This window comes from Lutra lutra, chromosome 1, assembly GCF_902655055.1.
Source record: "Lutra lutra chromosome 1, mLutLut1.2, whole genome shotgun sequence".
Lineage (NCBI taxonomy): Eukaryota > Metazoa > Chordata > Mammalia > Carnivora > Mustelidae > Lutra > Lutra lutra.
The window spans coordinates 223,354,178-223,369,399 of record NC_062278.1 but is presented as its reverse complement, the minus strand read 5'-3'; the positions used below and the strand labels follow the sequence as shown (position 1 = coordinate 223,369,399).

Genomic DNA, 15,222 nt, shown 5'->3' with positions numbered 1-15,222 from the left:
CTCTCCACAGACTGTTAGTTACAGTGTAGAAATGAGACATTTACCCAGTGAGAAAAGACAAGCTTCGTAGTGAGGGGCAGATGGACACCATGTCCCTCCCAACAAGATGCCCTGAGAAGGACACTACACCACTTAATCTGGCCAGGAATCCACAGCCTGTATCTGTATTTGAGAAAACTGCAGACAAACCCCAAATCAGGAACAAAGAAGGACTGTATTCTTCAGAAATACTAATGCTGTTAAAAAACAGCCTTTCAGACAAGACAGCTCCCGGATCTAGCAGTGCTAGAGGGATATGCTAGAGGGAGAGGCTATAAAGAGCATTATGGGGTCAGTTGACAAAACTGGAATCCAGGGCCGCCTAGGGGCTCCGGTGGTTGAGCCTCAGCCTTCAGCTCAGGGTCCTGGAGTCGAGCCCCGCATCGGGCTCTTTGCTTGGTGGGGAGCCTGCTTCTCTCCCTCTGCCTGTCTCTCCCCTGCTTGGGTGCTCTCTCTCTCCAGCAAATAAATAAATAACATCTTTAAAAAGTTAAATTTTAAAAACTGGGATTCAGATGTGGATTAGATAAATGTATGACATCCGTGTCAAGTTTACTGAAATTGATGACTGGCCTGTGGTTCTGTAAAAGACTTACACTGATATATTTAGGGGTTGATACAGACTGAATGTGTCCCCCCAGAATTCGTGTATTGAAATCTCGTCCCCTGTATGACCATATTTGGCAGTGGGACCTTCAGGAGGTCTCGAGGTAAAAGCGGGACACGCGACCTTGGAACAGAGACCACAGGCAGCGCGTGTGCCCCTCTGCCCACGAGCCGGCCGCGGAAAGACAGCCAAGTTCTCGCCAGACACCAAGTGTGCAAGCACTTCAATCTGGGGCTTCCCGGCCTCTGGAGCCGTGAAAAATGCATTTCTGTTGTTCATAACCCACCTGGCCCGGGGCATTCTCCACAGTGCATCCCAAAGAAAAGCGTAACCCGTATGCACAAAACACACGTGTGGAAAGCGAAGGGTGAAGCCAACGGGGCGTAATGTTCAGTCCAAATCTGGGAAAGGGCGTGTGAGCTTTCTTTCTCATGTAAACCGGAATGGGCCTCAAAATAAAAAGTAGAAGAAATAAAGCTAAGAACATAAAAAGCAGTGTCCTCAGCTGAGTCTTAAAGGAGGGAAGAGAGACCGGGAGGGCACCCCGGGCAGCAGAGACAGCAAAGGAAGGGGCCTGCGGGCCTGAGGGGTGTGGGCGCCTGGGCCCGTGCAGCCTCTCTTGGGTCTCATCTGCCCAAGTCTGATGGGGAGTGTGCGGTGCCCCGGGTCCGACAGGGGCCCCTGAGGGCCTGGGTTCTGGGCCACCCCACCAGCGCAGCCTCCGACACCAGCGAGCCTGCCTGCGCTGGGGTTTTAAGACTTCCGAGCCCAGAACTGTGAGAGAATCAGTGTGAGAGGTCCTCTGCACCAGCAGCCATGGGAGGCGCGGATGACGCTGTCTTTCCCAACCTCTTTGAGCTTCAGTGTCCCTCTCTGTAAAGGAGGCGCGTTTACAGACTCCTCACCGGCTCACTGTAAAGACCAAGAAACTCGTACAATAGGCATCAGCTGGTTTTATCACGGAGGTCACTCAGTTTGAGGTGCAGAAGACACCCAGGATGTCGTTGAGAAGCAAGTATGGGCACAGGAGATTCAGAAGGAAAGTTCTGGAGTCGAGGGAGGCGGAAGTCGGGCATCTGAGGAGTGGGAGAGACCCGGAGACAGAGATGTGGAAAATAACAGGCCCGTACACACCACAGGTCTGATGCAAACATAATTATTATTTTCCTCCTCTTCCTCCACTTGGCCGTCCAGCCCGCCCTCCCACCTTCAGGCCAAAACACTCAGAGCCGACCACACAGGGTTACGATGCACTTGGGTGTTTACTGGGAATGGGGTCTCAGAGGCCGGGCCTGGGTCGCTCACACTTTCTTGGTGACGCTCTTGGGGGTGGCGAGCTCATACAGGCGAGGGGATGCCCGAGCCGCCAGGGATGCCGGGGAAATGTAATAGGGGTCGTAGCCCTCGTTGAGGTCCTTGCGCACTTTGGGCTTGGCCAGGGAGATGATCCGGGGACTGGCCACTGCCTTCTTGGTGACGTCCAGCACCTCCCAGCGCGGATCTCGGTCAGGAACACACTGGTTGGACTGGGCCTTGGGTGCTGGAAAGGGCAGGAGAGCGGGGGACCGCGTCAGTCACTGGGGCCTCAGACGTGTGGCTGCCCAGGCCTATGGAGGTCAAAGCTCCCAGGTCCAGTGGGATGCCCACTGGCGGGAGGATGGAGACAAACACACGGTCCCCCACGCGTGGGAGCGTCCCCGGCCGCGGACAAGAGCGAGGCCCCCTACATGCAGCCCTGGGGACGGACCCCGAGCCCACGACGCTCAGGGAGGGAACCAGACACAGGAGGCCACACGGGGTGTGAGTCCACACGTGTGACACACCCAGACCAGGCTCCTCCATGGATGGGAAGGGGGCTCGTGGGGGCGGGGCTGGGAGGGGGAGACGAGGAGTGATGACCAATGGAGAACGGAGGTGGGGTTTCTTTTCAGGGAGATGAAAGCTCTAAAACTGATTGTGGTGATAGGAGCACAGCCCCATGAACCGAGTGAGAACCACCACACTATGGACTTCATTCTTACTGTCGCTACCGCACACTTTAAAGGGGTGAATTGTAAACAAAAGGCTCTTTCCAATGGCCACAGGTCCCAGACAGGAGGACACAGAGGGGTCAGTCCGTGGCCAAGGGCCTGATCCGCCCCTACCCCTCCTCCCCTCCCTGTTCAAAAGCTACAGCGGGGAGGGGGTGAGCGGACGGGTGTGGGAGGCACATCCTCTCCTGGGCTGGGACCACGGGGCAGCTCCCAGGCCAAGGCCCCTCCAGGACTCGGTGCCCACTTCTTGGTTGAGGCTGTCCTGGCTCCTCTGGGCCCTAGCTTTCCATACCGGGTGGCCTGTCTGCCACCAGCCATGTGTGATGAGAGTACCTGATATGGGCTGGAGTTTTATTTGATTCAATTTTAATGAAATTGATTAACTCATTCAGATCTACAGATTGATTGGTTTTAATGTGATTGAAATAGCCACACAGGCCCATTGGCTACTGTTGGGGACTGACCGCTCTCGGGAACAGAGGCCTGTGGCTCAGCCAGGCTCCCTCTTCTCACTGCTGGCACCCCCAGGCCGCTTATGCTGGTCTGCCCCTCCTCTGCTACCCCCACAACCCCTGGCAGCATGTGGCCTGTCTGGGGACTGGGAGAGGGTTAGACAGCAGTGGTCACTGCCTTAGCCTTCAGGCTCTGGGAGCTTCAGGACCCTGGGGATGGAGGGAGGCTACAGTCTTCTTTCCAAGCCCCCTTTGTCCAGAGCTTCTGTGCAGACAGAAAAAGCTGATCCCCTTCTCAGCAGGTAAGCCCTCCGTGGAGAGACCCCAGAGTAAGGGAAACAGGGTCCCTCTCACCAGGCAGGCACCCATCTACGCAGGACCTGGGGGAGGAAGCCATCAGGGATGGACAGAGATGTGAGGTGACATGCCCAAAGAGAAGGGGCCAAGCGGGGGGGTGGCCCCTTGGGCCAGGAGGACCACGCCCTGACTCCCGACTTCTTTGACTTGCTCCGAGAATTCAGGAGCACTCCCACCATCGTGACATCCGGCTTTAAACCACTGCCAATGACAGGACACCTGTGGGCACAGTCCATTAAGCACCCAGCTCTTGGTTTAGGCTTGGGCTGTGATCTCAGGGTCCTGAGACTGAGCCTGGTGTCGGGCTCCATGCTCAGAGTGGAGTCTGTCTGTCTGCGATTCTCTTTCTCAACTAGATTAATTTAAAAAATAAAATAAATAAAATCTTTAAAAAAAAAAAAAAAAGGGGGCGCCTGAGTGGCTCAGTGGGTTAAGCCGCTGCCTTCAGCTCAGGTCATGATCCCAGGTCCTGGGTTCGAGCCCCGCATCGGGCTTTCTGCTCAGCAGGGAGCCTGCTTCCTCCTCTCTCTCTGCCTGCCTCTCTGCTTACTTGTGATTTCTCTCTGTTAAATAAATAAATAAAATCTTTAAAAAAACAAAAACAAAAACAAAAACACACTGTGCCAATAACGACTTAACAGCGGGGTGGTGACAGTCCCCCTCCCCCCAGCACACTGTGGATACACGCCCAGCGTCAAGCACCGTGGACCCTTCCCACGCCTGCACAGCCTCCCGTGGGCTGTCTCTCCTGAAAGCGGTGGTCACGGCCATGGGGGACACAAGCCTGCTGTGTGAGGGAGACCACCTCACAGCGCCCTGACAAGCATGGTCTACGCGTGTACGTGTACATCTGGGACACGAGGCATGCATGCATGTGCGTCCGATGTGTGAGTGTGAGAGGGACACGACGGCCCGATGCAGACGCACACACTTCGTCAGGGAAGGTTAGGGAGACAGGTAAGTGAGCAAACAAACCAAGGATCCCATAAGCACAGTTAAGAAGAGAGACACCGGGAAGAGGTTATTTTGCACTGTGCCTGACGAAGGGCCTCCGACACCTGGGGCCTGGCACATCTCACACACACACACACACACACACACACACACACACACACACACGAGAAGCAGACCCAGAAATGCATCCCCGTAGGGCATGTTAGCAGGGGCAGGTGCTCTGAGGAAGGAGCAGGAACAGTGATGGGGCTCACAGGTGCCCTAAGGTGGACGAAGGCTGCGGAGTGAAATAGGGCACGGAGGGGCCTCGCCAAGGGGGCAGAGGACGGAGCTGGGGTCTGGGGAGTGCATTCCAGGCCATGGGAAGGGCTGGTGGGGAGGCCAAGCAGAAGGGAGGCAGGTCAAGGTGGCCAGGGCACAAACCACCTGGTCCCATGGGCCACATGAGAGAAGCAGGAGCCCAGGGGGGAGGGTCATGAGCAGAGGAAGGGGGAATCTGGGCTGTGCCCAGCAGGATGCCTCTGATGGCTCCACGGGGACAGATGAAGGTGGTGCCGGGATCAGGGCAGAGGTCACAGCTCTGGTCCAGGGACAGATGATGGGCCCCAGGGGACGGCGGGGGGAGGGACTCGGGGCAGCGGCAGGTGCACTCCAAAGGCACAGGCCACAGGGGTCCCTCATACGTGGAGGGTGCGACAGGAATGCCGGACTGGGGAGCGTCAGGAAGGGTGGGTGCGGGCACACAGACCCAGGGCCCTAGGACTTGGCGGATCTGTGTACAAATGGTGTGTGCCTGCCCAGAAGGGAGCACACCCAGCTGCATGGTCTCTGGGCCAGACCCCCCTTCCCATGCCCTTCCCTGCTGCCCAAGTCTCTACAGTCGGTGCATTACTTTCATCACGGTCTCGTTCGTTTTAAAGGAAGGGGAAGAAGCAGGTCAATGCCACATTCAGGCTGCCCTCTTAGGTCCCTCTCAGGACCTCTTGGCTCGGCCCCCGGGGCTGCAGCCTGGCCCACACCCCACCTTGCTCTCCAGCACCCACGTGCCCTAGCCAGGAGATGCACTCGCACCACTCCCGTCAGCTCTGCTCGGCAGGAACAGCCCTCTTGGCTCCAGGTCTTTCAGCTATATCCCAGCCTGAGACTCGTGGCCAGTGGGGAAGGACACAAGAGCCTACTGAGGACCCAAACCCCAACGGAACTACTTACTGGCTAAGTGAAGGAGGCGATTGTAATCTGACACGTGCGGCTTGGGTTTGGGCATGGGGTCCCACTCTTCCAACAGGGTGGCTGGGGACCTGGGCTCTGCCAGCCGTAGGATCCTCGGGCTGGGGATGGCCATCTGGGCTGCCCTGGAGACCTGGGACACCTGGAAACAATTACAGGGAAAGAGTACTACCGTCCATGATTCCTCATAGGCGCCTGGATCGGAAAGACCCCACAAGCAACAGTAAGAGACACAGGACTCACTGCGAAGAAGTTAATTTGGTATGGGTTCAGCAAAGGATTAATAGCTATCATATGTAAAGAGTTCTTCTAAATCAATAACCCAAAAACCGTAGGAGAGTAAACCTAAAGGATCAATAATCCTCTGTTGACCATGGAAATATCAATTAAAATGACAAAATATCACTCCATGCCAACAAATCTGGCAAAAATGGAAAAGTCTGAAAAAAATGATGAAGCCGTGGCAAGAACATGGGAGGAGAGACAACCCTCCTGCATGACAGGTAGGAGAGTAAATTAGTACAAACACATTGGAAAGCAGTTGTCCTCAAGCTGGATATGTGGACACTTGAAGACCACCATATAGAGAAGCCCCCGGCCGTGAAGCAGAAGGAAATGACAGCAGTGACAGTCACTGTCACTTGACTATCATGGCAAAGGCTGGACACAGCCAGGCTGTCTGTCAGGCAGGGACTTAGGAGACCAGTCAGAGCATATTCATCTGGTGGGATGCAGTCCAGGCAGGAAAACACTGCTTCTCTAGGTATCACATGCAGTGCTCGAGAACTCCGATACTGAGGGGAAAACAAGAGCATGAACGTATGTGTAGTGAAGACACAAAATGCTATGATTATAGTTGGTGGCTCTAGATACTAATAAAGCTTAAAGTGATGGCAATGAGGCCAAGCTGCTCAAGATGGGAAGGGGAGCCCTCATGACATTTCACTGAGAAACGTGACCCACTTGCTCCATGGATAACTGCTTCGCGTTTTCTGGAGAACCCAGGCACTGCCAAAATTGTATACTTTGATGCTTGTGCCAAAGGCAGCACCTAGACAGAGCTCTGTTAGCGGCCTGCTAATCATCGTCTCCCCACCCTAGAAAAGTGCACCCAAGACCCACTCTTCCCTGGCTGCCCCTTCTTTAGCCTGTGTCCTGTCCACCTTCTTTCCCTGGCCTGCCCACCCTCCACGTGTGCCAGCAGGCCTCCTGGAGATGAATCGGAGCGGGCAGAGCCACATTCTGAACATCTGGGACTGTGATGAGGGGAAGATGAGCTGGCCATTCCTGATGCTTCTGGAGAGGGAAGGAGGGAGCCAGGCTAGATGTTGAAATGCTTTATTCCTTGAAGAGGAGGAGCCCGTCTGCATCCCCGTGGAGATGCTGGGGGAGGTCCAGGGCCATGAATGGTGCCAGTGTATGTGAAACGTTTCCGGTCGTAAGAACTCTGCACAGCCGTTTTAGCGGGAGGCTTCTTGGAAGCAGGGCTTGGCTGAAATGACCTCCAGGGGTCAGTCTGAAATTTGAGTCCCTTTCCTCTAAAAAGTGTCTTCCCTAAAAACCACAGGTGCTTCTCTTATCAAAGACATCTTGGTGTTTATAATGTCACGTCCCTCTCAGCCCTGCATTTCCTCCTTCCTTCTCCTCTCTTTTCCTCCTTTGTCTCCCCACCACTGACCAGCTCATCCTCAACCCCTTGGGTGGATGTGAGCATGATGTCCGTCCCGCCTGGAGGGCTGGGCGGGCAGGTAGCATTCACCTATCCATGCTTTCGGCTAATACCAATGGCCGCTCTGTGCTTCGCACAGGGTAGGATAAGCTCAGGAATATTGCCACAGAGCAAGAAAGATGCGGTCCCCGTCCTCGGGCTGCTCCCAGTCTGGTGGGAGAATCGACTGTCCTTCCAGAAACTGTGCTAGGGGCTGGGAAAGGGCAAAGGAGGACGCAGGATTTGGGAGGCTGGAGATGGGGCTCCCACCAGCCTGGCTGGGAGTGGGAGGGTTGGGCAAGAGAAGGAGGGTTCTTGAGTGCAAAGGGGCTAGACAGAGAGGGAAGAAGCATTCCAGGGAGCGGGCCCTGCGTGGGCAAAGGCCTGGAGGCTCATCGAGGGTCCCACGTGTAGCCCAGCAAAGCAGGTAGGTGAAGGAGGAGAGGTCAGAAAGAGCCTTCAGTTCTTGGCTTGGGAATCTGGACTTTCCCAGGGACTGGGAACCATGGAAGGTTTTTGTGCACAGAAGGGAGGAGGCAAAGGGGCAGGCTTGAACTGGCAAAGGCAAGGCAGGCAGCCCAGAGAACAGCAGGTGCCTCTCCAGTAAGAGGTGGGACAAGTCGAGGACAGCGCCCTCCTTTGGATCCCAATTCAAACAAACTGGCCATAAAAGGCTTTTGGAGGGACAATTGGGAAAAGTGAGTACAGGCTGGGTATTTGGGTATTAAAGTGTTCATGTTACAGGTTTTAGTGTGATTGTTGATATTATGGATGTCAGTTAAAAATGCATCCTGAAGGAGTTAGAAGAGAAATGGTGTGATGTCTGGATTGACTTTTAAAAACTTTTGAAGTGGGGGTTCTGGGAAACAGCCATGTGAAAAACCCCATCAACATATTTAGTGCAGATTAAAACCACAACGAGATGCCAGCTTCGCAGCAGCCTTATTCATAAGATCCAAAACCTGGAAACAACTCCAGCGTCCTTCAGGGGCCGAGCAGTCCCCCCGTGACCCAGCAGTGCCCCAAAGGCATGGCTGCTGAGATGCTCGAGAATCTGACCCTTCTCACGGCACTCAGGAAATGGGAACACGTGGGAACGGGGACCGGACACGGTTGCCCTGAGCCTGGGCGGGGAGCTCTGACATGAGCAGGGAAGGGGGGCTCCCTGAGCGGCTTCAAGGCGGTGTGGAGAGGAAATCCAGCTCCATTCCCAGCAGACAGACCCCCTGACTCCTGCTCGCTCAAAGAGCTGCAATGCGTCCACAGCCCAGGAGTCTGTGCCCTCCGAAGCCACCCCCAGGGGAGCAGAGGCCAGCAAGGCACCTACCTCAGACATGTTTATGCTCCAAATGTTATTCCGGATCCTCGGGGTGGCCAGTTCCCTCAGGCGACTGGAAGCGTGGTGCTCCAGGGAAGACCGGGGAACGGGCCAGATGGGGGTGATCCTAGGGGACAGCCACAGTTGACATGGCACTCTGGGGTGCGTGTTGGCACTGAAATGGCCTCAGCTGAATCTGATGCATTCTTGGATCTACGGATGTCAGTCTGACGGCAGTTCCCGGATCTACGGACGTCAGTCTGACGGCAGTTCCCGGACCTACGGACGTCAGTCTGACGGCAGTTCCCGGACCTACGGACGTCAGTCTGACGGCAGTTCCCGGACCTACGGACGTCAGTCTGACGGCAGTTCCCGGACCTACGGACGTCAGCCTGACGGCAGTTCCCGGACCTACGGACGTCAGCCTGACGGCAGTTCCCGGACCTACGGACGTCAGCCTGACGGCAGTTCCCGGACCTACGGACGTCAGCCTGACGGCAGTTCCCGGACCTACGGACGTCAGCCTGACGGCAGTTCCCGGACCTACGGACGTCAGCCTGACGGCAGTTCCCGGACCTACGGACGTCAGCCTGACGGCAGTTCCCGGACCTACGGACGTCAGCCTGACGGCAGTTCCCGGACCTACGGACGTCAGCCTGACGGCAGTTCCCGGACCTACGGACGTCAGCCTGACGGCAGTTCCCGGACCTACGGACGTCAGCCTGACGGCAGTTCCCGGACCTACGGACGTCAGCCTGACGGCAGTTCCCGGATCTACGGACGTCAGCCTGACGGCAGTTCCCGGATCTACGGACGTCAGTCTGACGGCAGTTCCCGGACCTACGGACGTCAGCCTGACGGCAGTTCCTGTCTACAGATATCAGTTTGATGGCCGTTCCTGGACCTATGGACGTCAGTCTGATGGAGGTTCCTGGACATACGGACACAAGTCTGAATGCAGTCCCTGGACCTATGGATGTCAGTCTGATGGCAGCCCCCAGACCTACAGACGTCAGTCTGACAGCACTTCCCGGATCTGCTGATGTCAGTCTGATGGCAGCTCCCGGAGCTATGGACGTCAGTCTGACGGCAGTCCCCAGACCTGGGGACGTCAGTCTGATGGCAGTCCCTGGATCTGCGGATGTCAGTCTGACAGCAGCTCCCGGATCTGTGGATGTCAGTCTGACGGCACATCCTGGACATACGGACGCAAGTCTAAATGCAGTTCCTGGACCTACAAATGTCAGTCTGACCGCAGTCCCCGGACCTACGGACGTCAGTCTGACGGCAGCTTCCGGATCTGCGGATGGCAGTCTGACAGCAGTTCCTGGACATACGGACGCAAGTCTGAATGCAGTCACTGGACCTACAGACGTCAGTCTGACGGCAGTCCCCAGACCTACGGACATCCGTCTGACGGCAGCTCCCGGATCTGCGGATGTCAGTCTGACGGCAGTTCCTGGACGTACAGACGTTAAGTCTGAATGCAGTTCCTGGACCTACGGACGCAGTCTAACTGCAGTTTAAGTCATCTTCAAATTGCACAATGACTCAAGAATGAAAGGAAAAGTTCCCGTCCCAAAGACAGGCAAGGCAAACGGTGTGAGGAGACTTGTCAGCGTCTGAGTCAAGACATGATTCGAAACATTCAGACACAGTTTAGCTAACATATCCCGGTTATTATTTTCCCTTTTATGTGCATAAAAATAGGTAATTAAAGTCTGTGTCTAAATAACTCTATAGATCGCTATTTATAAGCAGGAAAGTTCAAAGTGATAAGAAGGTATTGTGTTAAAAGTTGTACATAAAATAAGGTCTTAGGATTGCTGGCTTCTTAGGGCCAGCAAAATCCAGAATGATGGTCAGTAACATTTACTGAGCACCTGCTAGGTCCAGCACTGTGCTAAGTTCCTTCTGAGTGTGATCTCCACCTCCACGCACCCCACAGGGGGAGCTGGAGCTCACAGGGCCAAGGGCCTGCCCACAGGCATCAGGTCGGGGAGTAGCCCAGCCCAGCTGGAGGTCAGCTCATCTACTCCCAGGGCCTGGACTCTCCCCAGGCCACCCTCTGTCAAGGGACGGCAGGGAGAGGTTTTCTGCCAGCTCCGCCTTCAGAGTGCCTGCCCAGGACTCCTTCCTTTACCTGTTGTTGTTGTAATACTCCGAGTAGAATCTTTTAGGTCGAGCCAGTTCCTCCACTCGGCGGGACACCTCTACGTGAAACAGGAAACAGCCCTGGCTGAAAAACCTGCCCAACAAAGGGGTTTCCTTCTGCCTTAATTCAGGGCTCCACTAACTTGAGTGAGAGCCCCAGTGTGAGGCACTGAGGGCCTAGAGCACTGAGCACCTGTTACCTTACAGAGGAGTGACTTTCACTACCCCACTCTGGGGACAGTGGTCTCAGGGGCCTGAAGTCCCTTACTCAGGGCACACAGGGCAGGAGCAGCAGGGCTGGAATGAGATCTCAGGCCCATCAGTTCTTCAAGAGAGCTCAGTGTGGCTCTAAGAACCCACTGGTTGGGAAAGTGGATTTTGGCCTGCAGTTAGTACACACCTAGGGTTTACAGGAGCTTAGAGTTCACTCTGAGGAAGGTCTAAAACCCCCACAAGAAAACCTGCCCTATTACTTCTCTCCAGGAAGAGATTTCTTGAAATGTTTTATTTGAAGGAATCCACTGTTCTCAAAAAGTGTAGAAACCATTGCAGAAGGGAAGGAAAAGTCATTTAATAAATAATAAATAATAAAATACTAACCCCCATCTTGGCTGTAGTGCTAATTGGGATTTCCCCCAGGAGAGTGTGTCCCACAACCCTCACCCAGGACAAGCATCTGGCATTTCTGGCTCCTCAGGAGACACAGGCCAGAGATAAGATATCTGGGAGATGGGGGTTGGGGGAGCAGCAATAGGGAATCCTGGTGAGGTTAGGGCTGGGGAGACCCCAGATTGATCTCCTCGGTTGGATCTGGGGTACAGATCGGAGTGGAACGGGAGTCACCCAGCACCAGAGCTGGGACAAGGGCCACCTCCAGCCCACCCCTGAGCTAGGCGACCCCTTGATGGAGAAGTGGGGGTGGTGGGTGGGCGCCACCTACCCGGCACTGTGATGGTAAGGGTGGTGTCTTCGAGAAACCTCTCTGTCCAGTACACAGAAGGCCTGGAACACACCAAGGAGTGGCTCGGGGTCAAGGACGCTGGGACACAGGCTTCCTGTGCCCTGGTCTGAAACAGAGCTCAGGGCACCTTACAAACACAGATGTACTCAGGAGGGAGATAGTGAGGCAGGGTCAGGGCAGATGAGGAAGGAGGAAGGAGAGACATGTTGAAAGAACGTGGAGAGGGGTAGGTCAGAGAGGCATGTGGGGAAACGTAGATGATTTTGAGCAGGGCTGAGGTTCAGAGAGGGGGGAGCTGGGGAAAAAAGGCACAGCTAAGAGCAGGACCCAGGGTCCTATCATGGGAGCAGACCCACTTCTCAGCTGGGTGGGCCGACAGCCAGAGCACCAGGGTGGAGCTGGGAAAGCGCCTCAAGGCCAGGAGGTCCCCTGTCAGAGGGCAGCCCTTTCTCCCAGTCCTTGGCCCTGGTGAGGAGGAGGGATCCCCTGGGGCGTGCCCCCACCGCGGCAGGAGATGGAGGGGCCCCCTCGGACTTACCAGTAGACACAGAACTGCAAGTTCCTCTTGCACGGGGACACCCAGGCATAGCCCTTACAGCAGCACCCCATCCTGCGATGAGACAGGCCCGAGCCCCTGACTTTGCTCTGTGGTCCCGTTTGCTCAAAGGCCTCACTGTCTTTCACCAGCACCCAGAAGCCACCCCAGGCCTGCCTCTGGAACCCTGACTTCTCGCCTCCCTCTGTAGCTGTCCCCAGCTCATAGTGTGGGTGACAGATGGGACAAGAGAGCCGAGCAGTGAGGGGGTGGGGGACACGGACAGACCCCCAGGGGCTGCCCTCCTCCCCGTGGGCCCCACCCCAGCCTCCAGCGACGCCACCCACAGGCCTCACCTGTCTTTCAAGACTTGCCAGTTGGTCTTGGGCTTTGCCAGCTCCAAGAGCCTCCTCCTCTTCCTCCCTCCGATGGAGGAGACACTGGGGAACCTCTGGGAGATGGATAGCCGGCTTTGGGAGAGGTGAGTGGTGAGTGGGTCAGGGCCCTGCCCAGTGAAAAGGGGCCTCTCGGGGGCGCCGTCTGGCACGGCGAACCCCTGAGTGGAAGTCCCAGCTCCGAACCAGATGGTCACCACTGTGTGGCCTCTGCAAAGACGGGGAGACCTGCTCCCACACACCAGCTACTGCAGATGGCTAAAGCAGACTCGATCTCACGAGCACGTGTTAAGTGCCAAATGTGTGCCAGAGCCTGGGGTTGAGACACCTGCCGGCTCCCTCACAGGTGCCGCCCGCCGCCACTGCCCAGGCCCCTCTCGCCGGCCAGTGCCTTTTCCCCCACAGCGGACGGTGCCGGCCACCCCCCGCCACACTGATCATGCGTGTGTGTGTGTGCACATGTGTGAGACACAGGCTCTGTGAGTAGGGGGGCGGTTCCTCTGCAGTGTGGGGGGAGGGGCCAAGGGGGAAAGGTTCTTCTGCCGAAACTGACAAAGTGAACCCCAAGGGTGGACCCAGTGTGGGGTGGGTGGGACAGACACGGTTCCAGTGGAGGAACCCAGGTCAGGGGCCCGCAGGGGAGTGAGAGCACCTGCTTCCCCAGGACTCCTCGGTTACCCCCAGGTCCATCGACCATCACCAGTTCCCTTCAGGCCCGGGGCCGGTCAGCCAGGCCGCCTAAGACACTTGGGGGAATCTGAGGGACTTAGGATGGTTTTGGCTTTGAGTTGGAAGTTTCTCCCCATTTCTCTTTCTCTCTGACTGAGGGCCTCTGGTCCTGACTTCCCAGCTCTGGCATCTGAACCCTGCCTGCCCAGCTCCCCAAATCGGTGCCTTTGGAAGGTTTCTAGTCCTGACCCCCATGCCCTGGACGGAGCTGTATTTGCCCACTTCTGCCTTAGAGGCCAGCGAGGGGCTGCCCTCTCCTCCTGCACAGCTCACACTCGGGGCACCCCAGTCCCTCACAAGGACACACGGGGCCACGCACACCCCCGGGGCCATGCTGGGATCGCTGCTCTCCCCCCACTGCCCCCGCCCCAGCTGGGCAGACCCACCTCATCTCAGAGACACCGTCGTCCATGTCCTTCTCCGGACCCCCGTCCAGCTGCACGAGGGCCACATCTGGCTTCTGGGGGCTAGGGACTTCTCCCCCAGTCACCTTCTCTGGGAGAGCCTCCTCTTCCTGGTCTTCAAATCTCAGCTTCCCGGCGTCTGTGGCCCGTCGGCTCCCGGACACCGTGTCCTGGGTGCCCGTGCCCAGGACACCATTGTCCTGTCCCCTGTGTGGGCTGCCTTCGGCCTCCAAGCTGTGGTGGTGGAGAAGTGAACTTTGCCTCTGGTCCCCCATGCACTGGGCCCTCTGCCGCCCTACAGCCTTTCTCCCCAAACACCCAAGTGTGTCGGTGGTCACCCAGCAACAGGAGAATGGCCGCCCGCATTCCGGCCACCCACATTCCACTCCCAGCGTGGCCACACGTGCCATCACTCGGACAATACGGCAGGACCTCGCAGGGGCCGCTCACCCGCCAGACCTGAGCCCCTTGCTCTGGCTTCTCCTGGCTAATCCAGGACCAGTGCCCAATGCCATCCCACACTTGTTCTTAGTAAGACCCCGTTAGTGCCCAGGTCAGGGAGCCAGTGCTGGCAACCGGACCTTCCCAGCATTGGGTTAGGATTGAGACCTGAGGGGGAAGCTGCAGGGGGCTTCTAGCAATGGCTTCCTCACCCCCAAAGGACCCATGAGGAAGAGCGCCCACCTCTTCTTCCTGGCTGTTCTGGGGACTGTCTGTAACGTCTAGAGCACAGGCAGCCTCCCTCTGACCATGAGACCACCTGGGAGCCTGAGGACAGTGAGCAGCAGGGTTTGGTGGTGTGGCTGAGCCCCTGAATTTGGCAGCCGAGGAGCCTGCTCTGTGTCTGGGCTCCCTGTCACTGGACAGTGGATTCTCTTAGCTCCGAGCTGTAGCCGCGTTTCCTGGGCCTCCCAGCCAAAAGCACCCAAACAGATGCACAATCTTCCAGTTCCAACCTTTCGAGAAACAACTTCACCGACGGCTGGTGTTCAAAACAGGCTTTCTTACCTTGTCAGAGCAAAGCAGTGATTACCATAATCGAAGTGTTCTCATGGACCCCAACACACAGCCCAGGCTCCAGCTTTGGAAAAGTCCCCACAGGCCATCAGAGTGGCTGCCTCGTGGTCTCTGCCAGGCCACAGTCCTGCCTATCGTGACTTTCCCTTTCTCTGCTTGGCTGTTTCCTGCTCATTGTTTAAGACCTACCCTGGCCCAGCTCTGCCCCCCAGGTCCTGCTCTGTTCCCGCAGCCCAGGCTGGTCATCCCCAGGGCCCGGGGGAACCCTCCCTGTGCAAAGTCCTTTCCAGTTCTCCGTCTGGCCCCCCTAATGCTTTGCTCCACCATCACCA

At 56.6% G+C, this 15,222-nt stretch overlaps 1 protein-coding gene across 2 annotated transcripts; it reads right to left on the bottom strand.

Moving 5' to 3' along the window:
* Window positions 1–1,565: 1,565 nt before the first annotated feature.
* THEG (theg spermatid protein) lies at window positions 1,566–14,200 on the bottom strand. Of its 2 annotated transcripts, XM_047708175.1 has the most exons (8): window positions 13,856–14,200; window positions 12,702–12,815; window positions 12,349–12,420; window positions 11,790–11,851; window positions 10,839–10,908; window positions 8,705–8,822; window positions 5,652–5,811; window positions 1,566–2,186 (listed from the first exon to the last, which is right to left on the bottom strand). In XM_047708175.1, exons 1-8 carry the CDS (start codon window positions 14,146–14,148, stop codon window positions 1,948–1,950), a joined length of 1,128 nt encoding a protein of 375 aa, XP_047564131.1. In that variant the 5' UTR covers window positions 14,149–14,200; the 3' UTR covers window positions 1,566–1,947. The 2 variants fall into 2 exon arrangements, with proteins under 2 accessions (XP_047564131.1, XP_047564140.1); XM_047708184.1 differs by lacking the exon at window positions 12,349–12,420.
* Window positions 14,201–15,222: the final 1,022 nt, after the last annotated feature.

Excerpts from the sequence above, each read along its gene's own strand:
- THEG (XM_047708175.1), bottom strand. The coding sequence starts at position 14,148 with ATGGGGGACCAGAGGCAAAGTTCACTTCTCCACCACCACAGCTTGGAG. Across the intron at positions 8,823-10,838 it reads GAGTATTACAACAACAACAG|GATCACCCCCATCTGGCCCG; the intron begins GTAAAGGAAGGA and ends GCTGTCCCCTAG. Across the intron at positions 5,812-8,704 it reads GGAGCATAAACATGTCTGAG|GTGTCCCAGGTCTCCAGGGC; the intron begins GTAGGTGCCTTG and ends AATTGTTTCCAG.